Below are 21,827 nucleotides of genomic sequence, written 5' to 3'. Positions count from 1 at the left end.
ACAATTTTAATTTTATGCTCTAAGTTATACATAGAAAAACTTTAGTACCCTTGCGATGTCTGGAAATCAATACATCACTAATTATGCGTTGTTTTTACTTTGAATATTATAAATCCGAATTCAATATCCAATCGATCCCGAAATTTTTTGAATATTAAACCAAATTTTAAAACTGAAAAATATAAATTATAACTTTATAGTCGAAGAAAAAGGCAATTTGCATTTACTCAGGTTTGAAAGGGCGTTTCAACGGAAAGAATGATAAACGACATTGTATCCATTGATTTTAGCAACAATCACCTTAATTAATAAGTTTAATGCTGAAATATTGTCTCCTGCAGTTGAATTTTAGTGAAATTGAATTTCATGCGCCTGCTTCTTTTAAACTATGATCAAATAGGAGAATGGTAGTGATAGCGCATATATATATATTAAACTCGTATAAACCATAAGCCCCAAACGCTAAAAATTTGCATCGTAACCCTTAAATCATTAACGCTAAACCGTATACGATAAAACTTAAATATTAAACCGTAAAACCTAAAATTTTAATTGGCAATTTTCGTGGCGTTTTTGCATAAAACGCCACTAATACCAATACAGAAAACAAAAGTGGCGTCGTTTTAACAAACATTCCACCAAACAAGAAAAGCATCTTGCCGAAATATTTGCGGCGTTTACTACCAAGCGCTACTATAGCAATATAATGAAACAAAACGAAGCCGTTTTGATTATTTTTGTTCCGGCGTTTATGAAGGAAACGCCACAGATTAGGTACTTATAGCGGAATTCGTGGCATTTTTTACTGAGCGCCACTAAAGCAATAATAGGAAAAAATAAAACGGTACAGTTTTGCTGAAATTTTTACCTCAGATACCTCTACCGGCGTTTCCATCAAAACGCCGCTATATCTCGATATTTAGCAGCGTTTTTTAATAAGTGCCACTGATGCTAACCTTCCTCAACACCAAACGGTGCGTTTTAGTACCGATATTTGTGGCGCTTTTTGTAATATGCCGCTAATACTGTTCTTTAACGGCATTTTTCCGTAAATGCCACTAATTTTAATATACCTCAAAACCAAATGTTGCGTTTTGGTTAAGGTATTTTGCGGCGCTTAAAAATAAACGCCACTAAAGATGTTCTTTTACGGTGTTTTTTTAAAAACGCCACTAACACTAATCTACCTCAAGACTAAACGGTGCGTTTTGATTAAGATATTTGCGACGCTTCTAGTAATACGCCGCTAATACTGTTCTTTTGCGGCGTTTTATGGTAAACGCCACTAATTCTAATATACCTCAAAACCAAACGCTGCGTTTTGGTTAAGGTATTTTGCGGCGCTTACAAATAAACGCCACTAATAGTGTTCTTTTACGGTGTTTTTTTAAAAACGCCACTAGTTCTTCGTGTTTTTGCGGCGTTTTAGGATTAGCGCCGCTAATGTTCGATTTTTAGCGGCGTTTGTTTAGCAAACGCCACAAAATATGCCGCTAAAAGCACATTTTGCTGTAGTGCAAAGAAGGTAACAGTGCTTCATGCATCTGTTTATCAGAATATTTCCAAGCTTGAGAGTCAAGTGTTTGACTTCTTATGCATTTGCAACATGCCCATGTTTATGCTAAATTGTGAAAGAACCGAGAAGAGCTCATTTGTTTTACTTACCCTTTAGTTCGAATTTGCAAAGGAGTGACATAAATGGACAACGTTTTCAACCTGTCGAAGTCCTACAATTTTTAAAATCGAAGCTTTGAGCATGTTAATGGTGACTGAGGATTGAAGAGCATTACGGTCTTTATAATCAAAGCAGGGGGAGGTCCGAATCATAGTTTCGGTTGCAGAAATTTTCAACTCTACCATGACTTGGGGTTTCAACTTATACAGATACTCCCATCCTCTATTCCATTCTTGTCTTTAGATAGTGTGCTGATGCATTTGTGTCTTCTTTTCCACCAAATTGGTATAAAATTTCAACAAATCAACGGCGCTGTTGAAGGGTTTCCAAACTGAAATTTCACCAATTAAGGGTCTATTTTGTTCAAAGAAATTGATTCAAACAACTCTTGAATCCGACAAATAGAATGAATTTTGTCAAATGAAGTGGAAGTGCATGGGAGTTTCGCTCAAAGGAAGATAAGGAAATTAAGAGAGTTTTTGTTATATGAAGTTAGATGAAGAAAGAATTAAGAGTTGTTGTGAATTGAAATAAAAATTCTTGTCGGCTATTTTTTGGAGTAAAAAATAATTAGTTACATTTATAAATTTATGCCGATTGAGTCATAACTCGATACCCTTAACTTTCCACGGTTTAACCAAATAAAAGTGGTAAAAAAATTTACCAATCGAGTTATGGATATAGTTGTCAATGCAGGAGGACATAGGTTCGAATGCGCCAAAGCGCATTATCCTTCTATTTATGAGTTAGGGAAGAGCTATAGGTAGTTCTAGGCATTATGTAAAAAAAAAACCAAATATAATCAAACCTATAATGAGATTATTAAAAAAATAATAAATTTATTAAAGTTTTTTGTTGATACAATACCTAGAACTATCCATCATCTCTTAAATAGAACTATAAATGCATTTCAGTATGCTCAAAGTGAAACCATTTTCTCGTACACTGACGATAAGATCGACGCCAAACGAGCTAAAACTCAATTGGAATAAATTTATAAAAGTTAAATTGATTTTTTTTAAAATTTTTAATTAATAGAGTAAAGGGACATAAGACGTGATATCTTATTATTGATTAGAAATTTTTTTAACAGATTTAATATTTGAGATTATTTGAGTAATAGAAATATAGTTTATCTAGATAGAAAAAAAAAAGAGTATGGTTCACGTGTTAGCTTTTGAGTTTTTTTTTTAGTATTTTTTTTATCAAATATAGTTGATATAAGTTTGTTTTTATCGTTTTTAAGTGAAAAATCTAGATTCATTGTAACAAAGGAACATTAAAAAGTTGATATAATGTTAGTAAATGAGAATTATTATTGTATTAAGATCATCTTTCATGGTTTTTAGGCACCTTACAACCTATAAATTATTATTTTATGAAACTCATCCTTTTGTTTTGGTCGAAACCAAAGTGATTATCGCTGATAACAATGACTAATCAGATACGACATACTACGATAAACTAGATTTTCAAGATGAGCTTCATCGGAACATGAATAATGAATGAACAAGTTGATCAAATTGTACATTCTACACGGTGCAAATTGGATGACTTTCAAACACATAATGGGCTGAACAATATACAAGACTTCAAAATCCAATTCAACTTTTACCACATTATTTCATCACCTAATTTGTTTGGAGTGGCGCATATCGTTTTATCATCACCTGGACTTGTATCCAACCTAATGGAATTGAATAACAACCGTGGCAACATCCAAGTTTCGACCTCTACCACGTGACAAAACAAACTCCCAATTTTTGTTAAAAATATTTATTTATATGTAAGATGATACGAGTCGCAAGGCACAAAATCAAGTTTATTAACGTGATGGACTCAAATTTTTTCAAGACCCAATAATGAGGCCGAAGGCCAAGCAAATCCGAACAAGATTGAACGTGACCATCCAAGACTTTATTATGAAGGCCCTAGATGCGCACACGACCGAAAAAAGAAAACCAATATTTGCTTTCTTGTTTTCAAGAAAATCAAGAAACTAAATCTTGGTCCAATTTTGATATTTCGAACAATTTCAAGAATCAAGATTTCAAATCTTGAAAATCTTGGTCCAAAAAACCGAATCTTGTAGCCAACGCGCACTGGATTTCATGTACGAGCTTGAACGAGCCAATTTCGAGATAATACGGATCACAAGACTAAGTTCTTGTAAAAATGGCCCATTAAGATGTCTACAAGCCCATCTTGAAGTTTGAAATGTAAATTAAATATCGAGCCGAATGATTAAAGTGGCCCAAATTGTAAAATATTTAAACTTTAGGTCCAATTTTAGTTTAATAGGTGGATCATCATGTAAGAATTCAACCCAATGAGCCCATTTAATTTTTTTGGATGAATTCCCATTAGAAGTCCACACTTAAAATTATTAGTTTTTTTATTTGATAGTTGTCATGTTAGTTAGTCATTAGGGTTAAGAAAATTTATTTTGGGATCTATAAGTAGCATAGCTGTCCACCTTTATACACACAATTTATTTATGTTTTTTTGAGTTAATAATACTTTTGCTTGAGTTTTTTCTTCAAGAATTGTTCTTGAGTTTCTTTTAGAAGCTATTCTAACAATCTTTTAGGTTGTGGGAATCATTTTCAAACTTTTTATTGCCAAAATCTCTTTCTTAGAGGGAGAATTAGAGTCATTAAAAGGAGTTGTGGACTCTTAATGTTTCCAAGGCTTCTTAGGACGTCATCTTATTTTTTCTATCATTAATTTATCTATTTCTTGCTTATTTAAGTTAATTCTTATTGTTTTGGCTTGCTGATTTTATTGATTTTCGTTCTAGGTTAAAGTTGCTTCAAGAAAGACGTTCTCCTATCTTGTTCCATCAAGAAACATCAAAATTAGGAGTTTTAGTCTTTTTATGTTGTTTCAAACACTCTTGCACAAAATAGTTTGTTTTTGTTTTTAAGATCACTTTTAACAAATCTGTTTGTGTTTTGTTTTTCCAGATCTGCTTGGGGTATTTTCTTGAGGTTCAAGCACAGTTTTTTTTCCATTCAAGAAACCCTAATTCGTTCTTTATTGGACTCTTTACCAGTCAGTTCATCTTTCTTTTGTTTTGATTTCGTTTGAGTCCCCTTTGTGACAACTAATTTGTTTTCGTTGTTTCTCATTTCAATTTACGTTCGTCTAAAGATCTAGGTTAAACCTGTAACTTAGACAAGTTACGATTCTGTTCCTCAGAGGTACCATATCATTCAGTATCATAAGATTTAGTTAAAATTATTTAATTTAAATTTATTCAATATATGTAGGCAATCTACTCAAGTGCCAAAATTAAAGCATAATGTTTCCTTTCAATAATTGTACCTATTAATCAAAGAAAGGTTGCTTTAATTTATTAATCAAAATAAAAACATAAACATTCTTTATATTCTTAAAATAAAAAGCGCAAACCTTTTTGCTGGAAAGCTTAAACATGACCAATTACGCTTCCCTAAACACCCCTTCGCAACCCAAAATTTAGACTTCTGCTGCTGCTGCCTCCGCCGCCATTTCTGCTTTCATTTTCAACCTCACCTCTCTTTGCTTACTTTCAAGATATGAGTATGCTTCCTTCTTTTATTCTTCGTTCACTTGTTAATGGTGGAAGCCATCTTTCTAATTTCCACTCTTTTTCTTCTTCTTCTAACACCATTGCTACCCACATCGAAGCCTTAAGTAACAAACCCATGTCCATGCCTGGTAGAGGGAAGGGAAAAAAAGATTATCGCTTCGATAGTGTTGATCATGCTTTGATTTTGTTCAATAAGATGATTGTCAAGTATCGAAAGCCTTCAATTGTGGAATTCACTAAATTATTAGGAGCCATTCTTAGAATGAAACATTATGCCATTGTTGTTTCTATGTGTAGCCAGATGGAATTATTAGGCGTCTCCCATGATGTTTATTCTATGAGCATCTTGATTAATTGCTTTTGTCAATTAGGTCGAATTGATTTTGGGTTTTCTGTTTTGGGGAAAATGCTGAAGTTAGGTGTTGAGCCTGATGTTGTAATTTTTTCAACTTTGATTAATGGGCTTTGTAATCAAAGTAAGATTTCTGAGGCCGTTTTTATGTTCGATGAAATGACTGAAAAAGGGTATCAACCTAATTTGATTGTTTACAATACAGTACTTAAGGGGTTGTGTAAGACCGGCAATACTGATAGAGCTGTTAGGTTTCTAAGGTTGATGGAAAGCAGAGGTTTTGAACCTAATATTGTAGCATATAATACCATCCTTGACTGTCTTTGTAAGAACAGGTTGTTGAAGGAGGCTCTCGATCTCTTCTCCGAAGTGAAGGTTAAAGGCATTAGACCAAATATCATTACTTACACTTGCTTAATTCATGGTATGTGTAATTTGGGCCAGCAGGAGGAGGCAACAAGGCTTTTGAATGAAATGGTTGATAACAATATTTCAATTAATATTGACACTTATAATATATTGATTGCTGCACTTTGCAAGGAAGGAACAATTTCTAAAGCTGTAGAGACCGTTGACATGATGATAATGCAAGGCATTGAGCCTGATGTTGTCACGTATAATACATTGGTTGATGCTCATTGCAAGGAAGGGATGGTCTCTGAAGCTGAGGATATCATTGACGCAATGATAAAGAGAGGCATTGAGCCTGATATTGTCACGTATAATACATTGGTTGATGCGCATTGCAAGGAAGGGATGGTCTCTGAAGCTGAGGATATTGTTGACGCAATGATAAAGCGAGGCATTGAACCTAATGTTGTTACCTATAGTGCATTAATCAACGGCCATTGCTTGCAGAATGAAATGCATAAAGCTAGAAGAGTTTTCAACTTGATGATTGAGAAGGGTTGTGCACCTGATATAGTTACTTACAGCACCATGATCAATGGATATTGCAAAGGTAAAAGGTTAGACAAAGCAATGGAACTCTTTCATGAAATATCTCTAAAGGGACCAATCCCGGATACTGTCACATATAGCACTCTTATGCAAAGTATGTTTCAGTTAGGGAAAGTTTCAACTGCATGTGAACTTTTTAGAAAGATGCTTGCTTCTGGACAAGTTCCAGATAGAGTGACCTGTTTGATTTTGCTGGATGGTTTATGCAAAACAGGTCATATCGAAGAGGCATTGAAACTTTTTCAAGCAATGCGAAACAGTGGGTTGGAACTTGATACTGTCCCATATACTATCCTAATTGATGGGTTGTGCAAAGCTGGGCGTATCGAATTTGCCAAGGAATTATTTTGTCTACTCTCAGACAATGGTTTAAAACCGGATGTTTACACATATTGTATAATGATTAATGGACTGTGTAAAGAGGGATTGCCAGATGAAGCATACAGGTTGTTTGGGAGCATGGGAGATAATGACTGTTTGCCTAATAGCTGCTGTTATAATGTAATGATTCGGGGGTTCCTTCACAACAGCTATACTTCAAAGGCAACTCAACTTCTTATGGAAATGGTTGGTAAGGGCTTTTCTGCAGATATAATCACTGCCACCTTGTTTATGGATCTTATCATACACTCTAATAAATCAATCTTGCTCTGAAATATTTCACAAATTGTGTAAAGATCATCACTTGCAATGTGAATCAGTTGTACATAACCATTGCACAGTGATAAAAGATTGTGGAAACTAGGATGAGGTGTAGTGTCTATTTTCAATGTTGTTGATTTTGTTCTGACTTGTGTAGCTTGTTGATCTTGATCTTAGCAACTTCTTGATCTTTTTGGTGGTGATGTTAAGAAATTAGGGGAAAACCGACATCAGTTGCAATGACAATAGCATCAGTTTAACTTTAGGCTGCTCAGAACTTTTAACTCCTTAAAAATGTAAAATTTAATCAAATTTAGGGTTTATTTGATTAAGTGAAAACAAATTTCGGAAAATGATTAGAAAAATACTATGATTTTCTGAAAAATGTAATATTTTATTATGTTTAAATGGTTATAGGTAAAACATTTTACATTATTTTCCTGAATTCATTTTTCAGAAATACATAAATATTTTCATGATGAAAAATATATATCTTTTCATTATTTAATTACGAAAACTATTGTAAGATAAAATATTCATTTTTAGTCAAACTCAGTTAAGTTAATTATTTCTAAGTATTTATGTAGAATACGGATTTAGATAATGGATATCTAAGGGATCTATCCGTATCTATTAACAAATAGTTAATTTTAACATCCGAATTGTCATCCCTAATCATAGCTTTGCTATAATATATATATGTATATGTATATATAAAATAGATTTCCTTTACGAGTAAATAATTGTAAAAGAAAAAAAGAAAAGAAGGAAACGATAACAAGAGCAACTCACCTGAATCGAGGTTGAACAATTCAAATGCAATTTTGTATGAAATCGGTGAAGAAAAGGCCAAAATTATATTTTTTTTATTAAATTTAACTGATAAATTTTATTCTTTAGTTTTTTAAGTAAAACAATCATAAAGATATATAAAACTACAACGAATGATCAAATTATATAATGTATAAACATTAAAAGTTAAATTTTGTAAATTTAAAATTAAATTAATATACAAATATTAAGTTAGAAATTAAATTTATTTATATACCAATTTTAAAATCTGTCGTGTTACGTAAGAGTTGATGTTTTGTAATTGAGTCTCGTTGTATTTAGGGTCTGTTTGATTGCCAGTAAAATATTTTCCGTAAAATGGTTTCGGGAAAATGTTTTACTTTTCTGTAAAATGATTTACTGGTAAATATTTTCTAGTGTTTGATTGAATCTGTGTAAAATATTTTCGGCTGTCTGGCAGATTTCCTGGAAATATTTTTCGAAAAAATTGTTTTTACATATATTGATATATATTAATAAATTTTTATATTTTAAATTATTTTTACATATATTGCAATGATTTATTTATAATAATACTCAATTATTAAGCTACAATATTAATCGTTATAAATTGAAAAAAATTAATATCAAATAAATTATTTGTAATTGTGTTAAAAAAACAAGTATTGAATAATTAAAAAAACAAGTTACTGGAAAATCGATAAACAGAAGCAATTTTTTACCGGAAATGAAGGAATGAATGAAGGAGGCGATAGAGAGGAGAGCATGAAAAATGTCTTACGGAAATTGAAAGAGTAAGGCATTTTCCCTAAAATGTAACCCATTTTCCATTGTTTTGGAGTTCATTTTTCAAATGGAAAATGTTTTCCACCAATCAAACGCTGGAAAAGTTAGAAATGATTTTCCGAAAAATCAATTCCTTCAATCAAACAGACCCTTACAGCACGTTTGGTTCGCTGTAATGGAATAAAGGCGTAATAGGTAATTCTTTTGTTTGGTTGAATGTAATGGAATAGAGGCGTAATGGTATTCTTGTGTTTGGTTGAATGTAATGGAATAGAGGCGTAATGGTATTCTTGTGTTTGGTTGAATGAAATAGAGGTGTAATAGCATAAGGAAAAAAGTTAAAATGACTAGAATACCCTTAGCAGAATTTTTTTAAGGTAGATGATTATTGTTATTGTTATTAAATTTTAATAAGATTATTAATATAAATAATAAATAATTTAATCATATTTTAACATAATTGTTATAAAATATAATTTAATAAAATATATAATTTAATAAAATTGTTAATAAAATTTTTTATATGAATTTACTAATAAAATCATAATATATAATACTAAAATATAATTTAAAATAATTATTATTAAATATAATTTAATAATAATATATAATTTAATAAAATTCTTATTCTTATATGAATTTACTAAAATCATAATATATAATACTATAAAATATAATTTAAATAATTATTATTAAATATAATTTATAATCTACTTTATTATTATTAAATTGCAATACATATTTAATGTGCTAAAATATCATTTGTGGAACAAATAATTTAATTATTCTACAATAATTTTAGAGCTCGGTGAAAAAGGTAAACAACAACAAGACTACGTAGCAAAAGAACTACCCAATGTATCAGCTTCTTCTCGCCATTGGGCACATGCCAAAACCTTTGAAATTCATTAAGCATATGTCACACAGATGGTATCAAAAGCAGTGAAATATTGACTAGAACCATAGTGAATCACTAGGAAGGTAACGTACTTACAAATACCAGTTGGGATTAAACCAGAAAAAGAGTTCACAATATTTTCTCAGACAATTAAAATGTTTAATGGTTTCAAATTAGCAACTAAAGAAGAAACGGATACAATAATTGATGAAATAGACGCAATAAAAGCATCAAGAAGGAAATGAAGCTTCATCTAGCAACAAAAGACTAATTTCAAGTATGACATTGCCAGTGAGATTGACATAGTTCATAAGATAAATGAAACTAAAGACCCATACAACATATACAATGAGATCATACAACTATTCGATAGCATTACAATTCCATACTGTACTGGAGTTACTAAGGGCCAATTAACAGCCAAAAATACAATCCCGTTGCAGAAAACCGCTAATAACAATGCATTTAGCTAAAGGTACGCATGAGTATAATCAAGATGCAAATCACATGAGAAAAAAAAATAGAATGATGATCCTACAATCAAAATGTTCAACAAAGCCTTCTGATCTCATAGCTATATCTGGTCATTCACAGTATCAACCATCATCTGTGTCAATAAGAAGATAAATAGAATTATAGATAGAAAGAATAGAGAAAGAGAACAGGGAAAGAGGAGAGAGTTATCGACAGGAACCAGAAAGGATGGAGAAACAGAAGGGGAGGAAGAGGAAGAGGAAAAGGAATTGAACAACAGATGATGATAGTAAATGCTCTAAAGCGAAAATCAGTCGAACTGCTCCATTCAATGAGTTTTCCATCATTGGGCAAAATCCACTAAACCAAATCAGTTCTAAAAATAAACAACATTCGGCTGGTAGGAATAATCGGTGGGAATAAATAAATAAAATGATAAAAAAGAAAATCAAGAGGAAGAAAATAAAAATCCCAGATGAAAAAAAGAGAAGAACCACTTACCGAAACAGTTGGGCCGGAGATCTGAGACGATGGAGTGAAACGGGAGAGGCGATTTCGAGAGGGACGGAGAGGGAGAGGGTAGAGGTGATTTTGCAGAAACAGCTTCTGTTGGGAGGTCGATTTCGGCGATTTCGAAAGGGAGGGAGAGGGAGAGGCTGCAGGTCGATTTTGGCGAGGGTAAAACAGAGAAGGTTTTCGGGAATGTGTCCGTAATAGGGTAATCGTGGTTTTTGGAAGGGAATGCAAATCGGCCAGGAAGCAGGGAATATCGCGTTTACGTCCGTAACCGCATAAGCCCGTAATAGGGCATTACAGCGAACCAAACGCAGGAATTGGTGGGGCGCACGTAATAGAGGCGTAATCGCATACCCAACACGGTGAACCAAACAAGCTGTTAGTTTACTCTTTTTTTTCTTTTTTTTTTTTACTTTAAAGACCAGAAGTAAAAAGGAAAGAGGCCTAGAAATGAAATCTGGATAAAATAGCCCAAGCCCATAAATGTGAATGACAAAAAGGCAAAAGAGAATTTCACAGGGTGAGGACAATTCTTGGGAGAACTTGGATCAAAGTAAATTATCAACATTCCATTTGAAAACAGGTATGAAAAGCGAATTTTTTTTTAATTTTTTGTAGATAAGCCTAAATCTCTGTAATAATGGTGTTTTCGAGTGTTGTTAGTGCGGAGTTTTAGTTGAATTTGAATCAGGCTCAGGGTCAAATTTTGCAATCATCGCAATAAGATCTTGATCGGTTTCTTTATTTTTCTTTTTTATCAGTCTGGGTGTTGAATTATTGCTTTTCAATGTTCTGTTTGATATGTGATTTTCTGGGTTTGTGGGAAAATATTTAGGGAAAGAAGGCTGAAATGGAGACGGCAGGTGGAGGTGGAATCACAGAAAATAGGGATATGGAGATGGATGTTGATGATATGGATTCTTTGTTTGAAGGGATGGTGCTTTTTACACCATCCCAGTTGGTAGAAGACCGTGAATTAGAGCAAAAGCAAGATCTTGATCATCCCAAACTTGAACTCAAACCTGAACCCGAACCTGAACCCAAACCCGATTCACTAAATTCAAAGCAGCAGCATCAAGGGATTCAGGAGCCCCTTGATGAGAATCTGTTCTCTGACCTTGTTCTTCAAACCCCACTCGATCAGCCTGAACTCCAACCCGAAGCCAAACATGAACCTGAACCAGGGCCACCTTCTGCAACTGCCTTCGCTCGGCAGACATCTTCAACTTTTCGAAAGAAAAAGAAAGCTACTGGATTCAGGATTGGATATGGTAGAGATCACCAGATTAATAATATTGATGCTGATGGTCATGGTACTTGTACCGGATCTGGGATTGGATATGGTACAGATGATCGGACTGATGATAATTTGAATAGTCACAATGTTAACGATCATGTGCAACCATCTCCTTCTCTTCATACCAGTGTGACTACAAGTACTACAGTATCATTGGTTTCGGAGTCTGATTCAGAACTCCATCAAGTCCAGGCTCAGCAGCAACAGCAACAACAACAACGACAACAACAACAACAATCTGTTGATGATGCTGAATCCCGATTTGAGCTAATCAAGGCCCGGATTTTTGATAAGCTCAACCATGCTCGTGAATTGGCTGTCTCCGTATCTGCAGCTCGGAAGGACTCCATCAGGAGGAGAAGAAAGGCTGCTGATGATCTTCATTTAGCGACTATTAGACATGGGGAGCTTGAAAAGCAATTGGAGGATGCTTGTGAAGCTGAAGATTTCGAGGCTGCTGATAGGATCAATGAGAGCCTTGCTGCTGCTGACAAGGATAAACAATCTCTTCTTACTGCTCTTCGAGATGCTGAGGCTCAATGCAATGCTATTGATTCCAAAATGCTTGAGGTTCTCAACTGCCAGATTGCAGTTGAGGAGGAGTGTGCCACTTTGCTCCATGGTTTCTCTGAGGTCAGTCATCCTACCATCAATGGCAAAATTGCCCAATGGCTTATCGTATTAATCTTTCATGGATCTAAATTGCTTATATATGTAGTGAGTTTTTTTACAAGTAATTGCTAGCTTATGTGTTATGAGGGGGATTCCACTATTACATGGTTGTGCTTTTCAGGTCTGATCCTTGTTTCTCTTTCCATAGGATGCTATGAGTAATGCTGATTCGGTTTTCAAGAAATCAGAAGCTCAATCCTCAGAAGAAAGGGAGAAATGGCTTTCTTCGACTGAAGCCTTGGAGTTGAACAAGATAGAATTACAAATTGAGGCACATTTAGTAGACAATGCTCGTGCGGCATTCAACACTTCCCTTGACAGCTTGATTGAAGATGATAAGAGAGAAAAAGAATTTCTCTGTAATCAAAAGGATATCTTGACCGATGAACTGCAAAAACTAATTGCCTTAGTGAAAGAAAAGGAAAAGGAAATTGCCGAAAATGATTCTAAAATGAAACAAGTAGATCAAAGGATTGCTGATACAATATCTGGGTTTCAAGAGATGCAATCGAGCATTGACTCCAAGTATGAAAGCTTACAATCTCATCTTTCCCAGATGGAAACAGACAGTGAAACTATATCAAAGAAAACGGAAGAAATCGACAAACTCCTTGCTGAAGAAAAATATAGGGGTATTAAACTCAAGGAACTTGCCGAGATTTCTTTAGGAGAAGCAAAAATGTACCAGGAAGTTGTTGGACTAAGAAAAAGTTTGCTATCCTCCGTTTTGAAGTCAATGGAAGATAAAGTGAGGCTCGCGAAGACCGAAGAGAAGCTTTCTAAGGATGTCCAAATACTTCAACTTGAGGCTTCTACAGCGAGAGCCTCCTTGCAGGTTCGTTTTTGTTCTCCAATACATAAAAGATACAGATTTTGCTATATTGTTTATGTTCCATTACTTCATCGTTTGACTCCCAACATGAGGTACATTCTTATTTCCTTCATCCAGTATGAGATTCAAACCCTCAAGCTGTTCTAAAGCACTATCTAATGGTCCTACTTTGTGAATTTGAACACGCACAATTTAGATTGAATTCCTCGTCTTGCCTTGGATTAGTTCTTTATCAACATACTGTAATCATACATCTAAGAAAGCATCATATACTCATCCTTAATATCATTACTGAATCCATCAATAACCAATTCTTCCTATAGAACAATTTCAGTATCATGAAAATCGATCAGGGGATTGTTAAATACCATGATGTTGTATAGTAGTCTGTTTCATTTGATTTTAGTACCTGCTAATAATCGTAGTACACAAGATTTCAGTATTTGTTTCTCTTTTTCCCCTCCCTTTTATGGTGCTAGTAGTTGATTAAATTTCCCCTCTATGGATTTTAGGAATTATCTTCAACAAAATCGAGCATTCAGCAAAATATAGCATCTTTAAAGCAGAGGGTCTATTTCATAGACAAAATGGTTCCGGAGCTCGAAGCAGAAAAGAAGGTTGCTGCTGCTTCGAGAAATTTCAAGGAAGCTGCACGATTAGCTGCTGAAGCAAAATCTTTAAGCACTGAAAAGGAAAGTGTACAGATCGAAATGGACAAAGCCGTGTTGGATCTTGGGAAACTGGAGGAAGAGATAAAGCGTACTATGGATAAATTGCAGGAAATTGAAGGACTGATTTTATCGAAAGAAAAAGAACTGGCAATGGCTAGGTTCCAGAGGTTACTTCTAATTGCTGGTGCTGCTAAAGCAGAACGATCAGCAGCTCTAGAGTTGGGTGATGAGGAAGAGGCCAACCTTCTACTTGCAGAGGCTGATGCAGCTAATTCTGAAGCAAAAGAGCTTCAACCAAAATATAATCTGAAAGAAGAAGAATTTGAAGATTTACCGAAACACTTCATCTCCCTGGAACTTGTAACACGCCTTGGCCGTACGAAATTAGCAGATTTGGCTGCAATGTCCGGTGCCTGATGATTAGGGTAGCTTTTTTATGCTTATGGATTCAAAAACCAACTTGCCTTCTTCAGTGCGAAGTCTGGGTTTGCCATTTTTCTCTTCTGCAGCTCCGCATAATTTCTTAATGCTTCTTCGAAAACAACACCATTTGGGGCACCACCCTGGATCATGTTTTGCTTTTAACTTTCCATGCCTGCCATTTGGGTCATTCAATGCATGCAACCAAAATGATGGATCTTTGGGAAGTGTAGTGTTGAAAGCGAATACAAGGATTTGAGAACCAGGCATTGCTTCTGAAATCATGCTTCTAAAATGGTAAATTAAGTTCTGAATTTGGCAGGCTAGTTTTATATGATCATTTTATAATTCTGTTCTTGTACTTCATTGGAATCGGTTTTCTGCAAGTATCTGAACTTACAGGCTAAAATTTGCATACTGCATGAACATCCTAGGCGTCTTGTTTTCGTTTTTCTTGAAGGATGTATGTCCGGCACATATCTGAAAATGGGTTTGGGATATGACCTTATAAATATCCTCCAAATAATAAAAACTTGGAAAAAAAAAATGGAATATGCCCGTGGAAGTATCATGCAAATTCTTATCTTTTCCCCTCATTATTCTGATCTAATATTATGAAACTCGATCAAGAGCCTTTTGCTATGCTTCCATTCTGGCAGGTTAAAGAGTCTAGTATTCATTATGTACGTTAATCCACTGTAAATAAAATTCCATCCTAAATTAGGAAATCTAATTATAGAATTTCTATTTTGCAGGGTGGATATGGAAATGGAAGGTCTATGTGCCAGTTTCATCAACAAAGCTAAAGGTGATAACAAGTTTGTATTCTGAATCTAATTTTCATGTTAATATATATATAAATCTTGATCAGGCAAAATGCTGAGTACGGTGCTGGTTTCTCTTATGACATTTTGGTGTCGTTGAATTTGTTCTTGAGAAATTCATTGCAAATTTCAAAATTCTGGATGATTTCCAACATTGCTTAAAGCCTATGTTTTTCCGACTCTGTTTTTGAAGTATCCATATCCGATACTCATGTTCAATGAATGTTTTTGTTGAAGTATTCATATCTGGCACCTAAATTTTTTTCATAAATTCTCCAAATACATAAGAAAAAAATTATAAAAATTAAAAATGCATGTACTCGTATCTGATATTCAAAACCCGAATCTAACAATTTATAAGGGTTGAAATTCGCATTTCTTTCAAAATGTATTGCTTAAAATTTTCAGCTCTTTTCAAGTTCGGGTTTGTTTCATGTTTGGGTCATTTCAATTTCTTGATTATATTTTTCGAGTTATTTGTACAAGTCATTTCAGCAGATTTTGATCATTTTAATTTTGGTAAACCGGATTGAACTTCCCTTTGTTCTCATATCTTATATTCAAGACCCCAATCTAGGTAATAGGCTTGAAAATGACATTTCATTCAAGTAGGTTGCATTACACCTGTTAATTGGATGTACGGGTTAGTTTTCATCAGGTTGTCAATCATGCTTTTTAACTTGGTGGTCGGATTATTTTAGATTCAAGTTATTTCGATTAGTTCATTTTAGATTCAAGTCATTTTTAAGTTCAAGTTGATTTTTGATGGTCAAATTTGACCATTGGATTCAGTTCAAAACTGAAAATTAATGAATCTCACTCTTGTTCCAAATGAGTTTTATTGACTTGCCTTGTGTCTAGGGTTGGGCCTGGTCCAAAAAAAATCTTACTTGATACTTGACCCGTTTTCCAAACGAGCATTTTTTTTTGTTCAAATTCATTTTTCAAGTTTATATTCTTTCCCAAACCTTCTCCCTGTTTGAACGGATCTTCAGCTAGGTGGTCTGACCCATGGATGGGTTTATCCTGAGTTGTTTTCTATTCCATACAATCAAATTGAAATTTTAAATATATTTGAACCTTGACCAGAATAAATTTAGCAATGGCTCACCATGGTGAGATTTAAACCTAGAATAAGTCCGGGAGGAAACCCACTCATAGTATTCACACAATGTGAGACTTGATCATAGGAAACTTTGTTCTTAGGGCCTTAACTTTGTCACTAAATCAATGTCTCATCAGCTATATTTTTTTAAGGAGTTTATAACAAGGGTGAAGCCACAATTTTTTTAGAGGAGTCAAAAGTATATTATAAATATTCAAGGGCCAAAATGAAAATTTATCACTGTATTAATTTGTATTCTTAAGGTTTCCAAAGGGGCTCCAAAGCAATTATATTGTAACAAATTTGTATTCTTAGAGTTTTTAAATATATATGATTTCAAATTTATGTTATTTAACGTGAAACTAGTTATATTTTAACAATATTTTAATTTAGCTTTTTAAATTTAACTTGAACAAGTTCACTCGATTTGATTCGACTCAAATTTCATTTCACTTAATTCAATTCAAATTTAGGACGACGAGAAGAATGCTCACCCCTACAAACATGGACAATCTTTTCTCCTACTCTTCAATTAAAAAATCCATGGGTTTCTTTTAAAAAGAGTTTATGAATTCAATATCTTGAGTTTTAAGTACAATTGAACTAATAATTGAAATATAAACAAATTTAAATTAAAATAATTCTAGACAAAATTCAAACATGATGAGACTAGATTCAAAATAAAATCTGATCTAAAAATTCACATATGATTTATAAATGGTGAGACTCGAATTTAGAAACGACAATATTAAGGCCTCATCATTAAACTAAGGCCTAATAGGCTTTAATATTTTAAGTTAAGTGTAATCAATTTAATTGATGAAAATTATCAAAACCTTACATAAAATATCAATAATAAAAAATGAACACATGTTATGTTTTTAACTTTACTTATAGAGTCGCTAACAACCTCTTAACCCAACCCATTCCTCCCTCAATTTAAAAACAAATGAAGTTTAAAAACTCTACAAATAATATATGAAGTAATTACTTAATAAGGAAAATTATTCCGTGCATTGCTTTGGAGTCTTTAGAGGCTACAAGCAAGATGGAGAGAGTGTTATTAGAAGTGTTTATGGGTCGAGTTGAGTATAAGTTTAAGCATGATGTTAACACATTTTTATGGTTGTCCAAACCAGGCCCGATTCAGAATATAGGCTTAAAATTTTGCCCAAACTTCTCATATTTGCAAATAATTAACCTGGGTTCATTTCAAGCATGTCAATATTTATTAAAATTTTAAAAGAATATGTTTATTTATTTTAAATTGAATATTTAATAATTCTATATATTTTTATTTATTAAAATTTTATATATTGTCATCATAACTTTTTTTAATGTTTACATTATAGGAGTATTATATATTACTATAGATTTAATTTTTTTACTGTGCTATAAAGTACATAACATATAATAACATAATATAAAATATTATGAACTTAAAAATGGGTCAAGCCAAGCTTAGGTCTAGAACGTTCAAGCCTAAGTTCAATCCATATTTTAAACGAGCATAATTTTTTTTGCCTAAACTTATTTTTCAAGCCTAACATTTTTACTCATAGTGGGCCTTCGAGCCTGGATGAACAGTCTACTCCATAAACAAGTTTAAATATTATATGTTATTGGATATAGTAAAAAAAATATGTACATAAAAATGAACATGTATCATTTTTTTTTGTACAACAAAAATGTGAACCTAACCTAATTCTAGGATAAGTGAACACCCACCCAACCAATTGGCCATAATTTGAGATTTGTAAGAAGTGCATGAAATAATTACTCTAATAAACAAATATAAAAATGTTTTTTTATTATATACTCTTTTTCATTTGAAAATTATATAATTCTTTATTTATTATATTTTAATCAACATTTTTTTATTATTTTAAGTTTGGACTTAGTGTAAAAAAGTTTTATCATAACACTAGTGATTTATTTGACCCACTTCATAAGTTTTTGAACAAGAAGATTTGAGGGAATTTTCACTTTAATTCCACATTATTTTTATTAGATATTAGCTTTTTATTAAATATTAAATTTTGTTACGCTTACGATAAAGGTTAAAAATAGAATCATGTAATAAATATATTTATAAAAATTAATATAAATAATAAAATATGCTTTGAATGAATGATAAAATATAAATGCTGAAAACTATAAAACTAACTGCCTGTTTGGTTCGATGTAATGCGTATAGCATTACGCGCCGAATCGGTGGGCCCTACCTATTCCAGCGTTTGGTTCGCTGGTTTGTCCATTACGTGCCTAATCCATTACGTGCGTATTCCTCAGTCCTCCCCGATTTGTATTCCCTGCCCAAAGTTCAGAATAGCTTCCGTTTAGCATTCTTGAAATTTTATGCCCTGTTTTGCCCTCATCTTCCAAGCCGAAATCCACATCCAGATCTCTCCCTCCCAACATCAAAGAAGCTGCCAGGTGAGTGACCTCCACCGCTCCCCTTTCACTTTCATTTGTGATTGTTTTGTCGAACCAAACTCTCACATTCTGTTCTTGAAATGCAGTGAGTAGGGAAGTCCAAAAACAGGCTTCTGTTCTTCAAATTTCAACAAGTATCTCCAAAGAAACCCAGAAGAAAACCTTTCCAATTCAATAGGTAAATATTGTCTGCCCTAAAATTTTTCTGTGAACGTGTTTTCCCTTTTATGTCTATGATGAGAGATTCATCAAATTAGTTGAATCTCTGTTTACAATCGTTTAAAATTGGCATCTAAGGTTTCTGAAAACTAAAAAATTCGACCAAAGTCACTCCCTTTGTAGCGTTCTGCCCTTCTCTGCTGGAGTTGATGAGTCGAGTTGCGGCCTTTAAAAAGAAAAACACTATTGCCCTTTTCACACACGAACACCACCCAATTATCACACCTCTTTTCTTCATCACAATTTATTTCCCCTTTCAATTGAGCTCCACACCGTCTTTCCCCCTTTCATGGATTCCTCTTTGGTTTTTGTTTTCCCTTCAGCTTTATCAAACTTTCGTTTCCCCCTTCAATCGGCACTGCTTTCTGCCTCCTCAGTTTTATCAAACTAAATTAGCAATGGTTTATTTGTGTAAAGTTAACAGCCATGTCAGCCAACCATTAGCAGTTTATGGTTTTGGACTTAAGAAAAAAGAAACGTTGTAACATTTTAAAATAGGGTAAGCGTTTCTCGTTATTAGAGTCTTCTCTTTGTTTTCTTTCTCTTTAAGTGATTACATGATGAGAAGAATCTCTTCTTCTTTTTTTCGTTGGTTTAGTTTCTTGTTTCAATTTTTCTTTTAGCTAGTTTTCGTGTTTGATTGATGAGAAAGAGGGAAAAATGTTGAGAAAGTAGCTTTTTTGAGATGGAAGCATGTTCAATTTTCCATATTTTGGCTTAATTGTTAGGTTTCGTCTCCTCAAAAGTGAAGGAAATGATAAGAAAATTGTTCAAACTAAGCTTACTTTGACTTTGAGCTGCTTGAGCTTCTAGCAGATTCGTTAAAGTTTATTTTCTTGTGTTATGCTTGAATTCTAGCTTTCTTTTCAGTGTTTTCTGTTTGTTTTCAAAGAAAACGGAGGAAAAAACGATGAGAAATGTATGTTTACTAATTTCCAACTCCATGCTTGTCAAAGTGGAAATATTTCCTTTATTTTAAATAAAATTTGACCTTTTTTTTAAATAGATTTTTTATCCTTAAAATTTAGTTATTTTCCATTTGGTTTCTGAGAAAGTTAATGAGCCAGGTTTTTTTCTCTATCAAAGTCTAGTTTGTGTGGTTTCTCTATCAAGTTTTTAATAAACTGTTTAGTTTGTGTGGTTTCTATAGGTGAACTTAATTCTTTCATAAAAAGATGCTTAGATTGTTCTTTTTTAGTTTTTAGATGCAACAATTGGATTCTGTTGCTTCCTTATGTCTATGTATATGTGCATGTAGTTGATGATAAATATTTTCTGGCATACTGATTTCTAAACTTAGAGGGTATAATATATTTTGGTTATAGGTCTTCGGTGGTTTGAAATGTTATAGGAATCTTCTTCCTTTCATGGTCTATTTGCATTTTAATTTGAAGTGAGACAAAAATAACTTGTCCTTTAGTGCAGCAAATGACCACTGCTTAAATTATTAACTTTGATTAGGCTGTTTTCTGTTCTCTAATTATGAACTATGTGCCAATTTAGAGATCTGAAAACCCTTTGTTTCTTATAATCATTTGGTGTGTATGAAAGGAATATTGAAATATTTTATAAAGTATACTCCATCAGGTGGCCTATGCTTTGTATTCAAACTAACCTTTTGTGATTCTTTCTGCAACATTGGTTAGGAATAAATTATTTCATCATCTTGTTCCTTAAGCCGCCATCAAAGGCCTTAAATCTATTTGAGACCCACACTCCTCCACGTATGGCTCTACTTGATGTTTTTCATTCATTTCTGTCAACACTATTATTTTCAAAATTATTTATACTTATTTTTTTTACATCATCATTGTCGGTCACTTCTTACTGTTGGTAGGCAAAAACCATCAACTTCACCTAGTTGCTAATTATTTATAATTATTTAACTTTGTTTCTAATGCTGGAAATACATCTCTTGGCATTTATTTTTCCTTTGGCATTTATTTTTGTCATTGATATTAGCTGCAGGTTTTTGTCATTGGTATTAGCTGCAGTATTTTACGGAACCTATAGATATAGACCTCATATTGTTGAATGAATTGCATGCTTATGCCCTTGTTATTTGTTCTTTCTTTTCTTTTGCTCGTTCTTTTGCTTAAAATGCGGCTGTCTGTCACTAGGTTGATTGGCTGATTGACTGTGATTGACTGTGATTCCTTTGTAGGTATTGGACTGTTACCTACCGATTTGCTCGAGACATAAATCGTTGGCAAGCTGAAGCTCTAGTAAGGGTGCACAATAGGATCATTATTGCATGTTGTTTGCTCCATAATTTTATTCGAACCCATATGAGTATTGATCCTATTGAAGCGGAGGTGGGAGAAGGATTACCTAGTAATGTGTTAGATGACGATGAACCGAATGTCGTCAATATTCGTCCATCGGATGCTTGGGCTACTTGGAGGATGGAACTAGCCAACCAAATGTTCGATGAATGACAATCATCTAGACATTAGTTAGGTTTAAGGAGAAAATTAGTTTGAGTTCATTTGTTTATGTTATTTTATGTATATAGTTTGTGAAACTTTGGTGGTGTTTTTGTGTTTATTGTATTGTACTAAACTTGTTGAATTATAATTTGATTTCTTTTCATTCATCATGTGTTATAATTTTATTCTTTATGAGTTTTTTATTCATGATATTGAACTCAATTTTAATTTTATAAAGTGTTCACATTATGAT

At 33.2% G+C, this 21,827-nt stretch overlaps 2 protein-coding genes and 1 long non-coding RNA gene across 3 annotated transcripts; all 3 read left to right on the top strand.

Moving 5' to 3' along the window:
- The first annotated feature begins 2,140 nt into the window (after positions 1 to 2,140).
- LOC107903642 (uncharacterized) lies at positions 2,141 to 10,362 on the top strand. The gene is made up of 3 exons (XR_001685872.2): positions 2,141 to 2,150; positions 7,293 to 7,295; positions 10,274 to 10,362. It is a non-coding gene; the product is annotated as an uncharacterized lncRNA (long non-coding RNA).
- On the top strand, positions 5,079 to 7,431 carry LOC107903639 (putative pentatricopeptide repeat-containing protein At1g12700, mitochondrial). Its single transcript, XM_016829743.2, has 2 exons — positions 5,079 to 6,562; positions 6,776 to 7,431. The coding sequence occupies exons 1-2, from the start codon at positions 5,236 to 5,238 to the stop codon at positions 7,213 to 7,215; spliced, it is 1,767 nt and encodes a 588-aa protein (XP_016685232.1). The 5' UTR covers positions 5,079 to 5,235; the 3' UTR covers positions 7,216 to 7,431.
- Positions 10,363 to 11,154: 792 nt separating the features above from the next.
- On the top strand, positions 11,155 to 15,624 carry LOC107903638 (myosin-11). The gene is made up of 5 exons (XM_016829742.2): positions 11,155 to 11,252; positions 11,505 to 12,599; positions 12,787 to 13,473; positions 13,983 to 14,858; positions 15,317 to 15,624. The coding sequence occupies exons 2-4, from the start codon at positions 11,520 to 11,522 to the stop codon at positions 14,556 to 14,558; spliced, it is 2,343 nt and encodes a 780-aa protein (XP_016685231.1). The 5' UTR covers positions 11,155 to 11,252; positions 11,505 to 11,519; the 3' UTR covers positions 14,559 to 14,858; positions 15,317 to 15,624.
- The last annotated feature ends 6,203 nt before the right edge of the window (positions 15,625 to 21,827 follow it).

This window comes from Gossypium hirsutum, chromosome D05 (assembly GCF_007990345.1).
Source record: "Gossypium hirsutum isolate 1008001.06 chromosome D05, Gossypium_hirsutum_v2.1, whole genome shotgun sequence".
Taxonomy (NCBI): Eukaryota; Viridiplantae; Streptophyta; class Magnoliopsida; order Malvales; family Malvaceae; genus Gossypium; species Gossypium hirsutum.
Note: the sequence above shows the minus strand (reverse complement) of the source record. Positions and strands in the feature narration are given on the sequence as shown.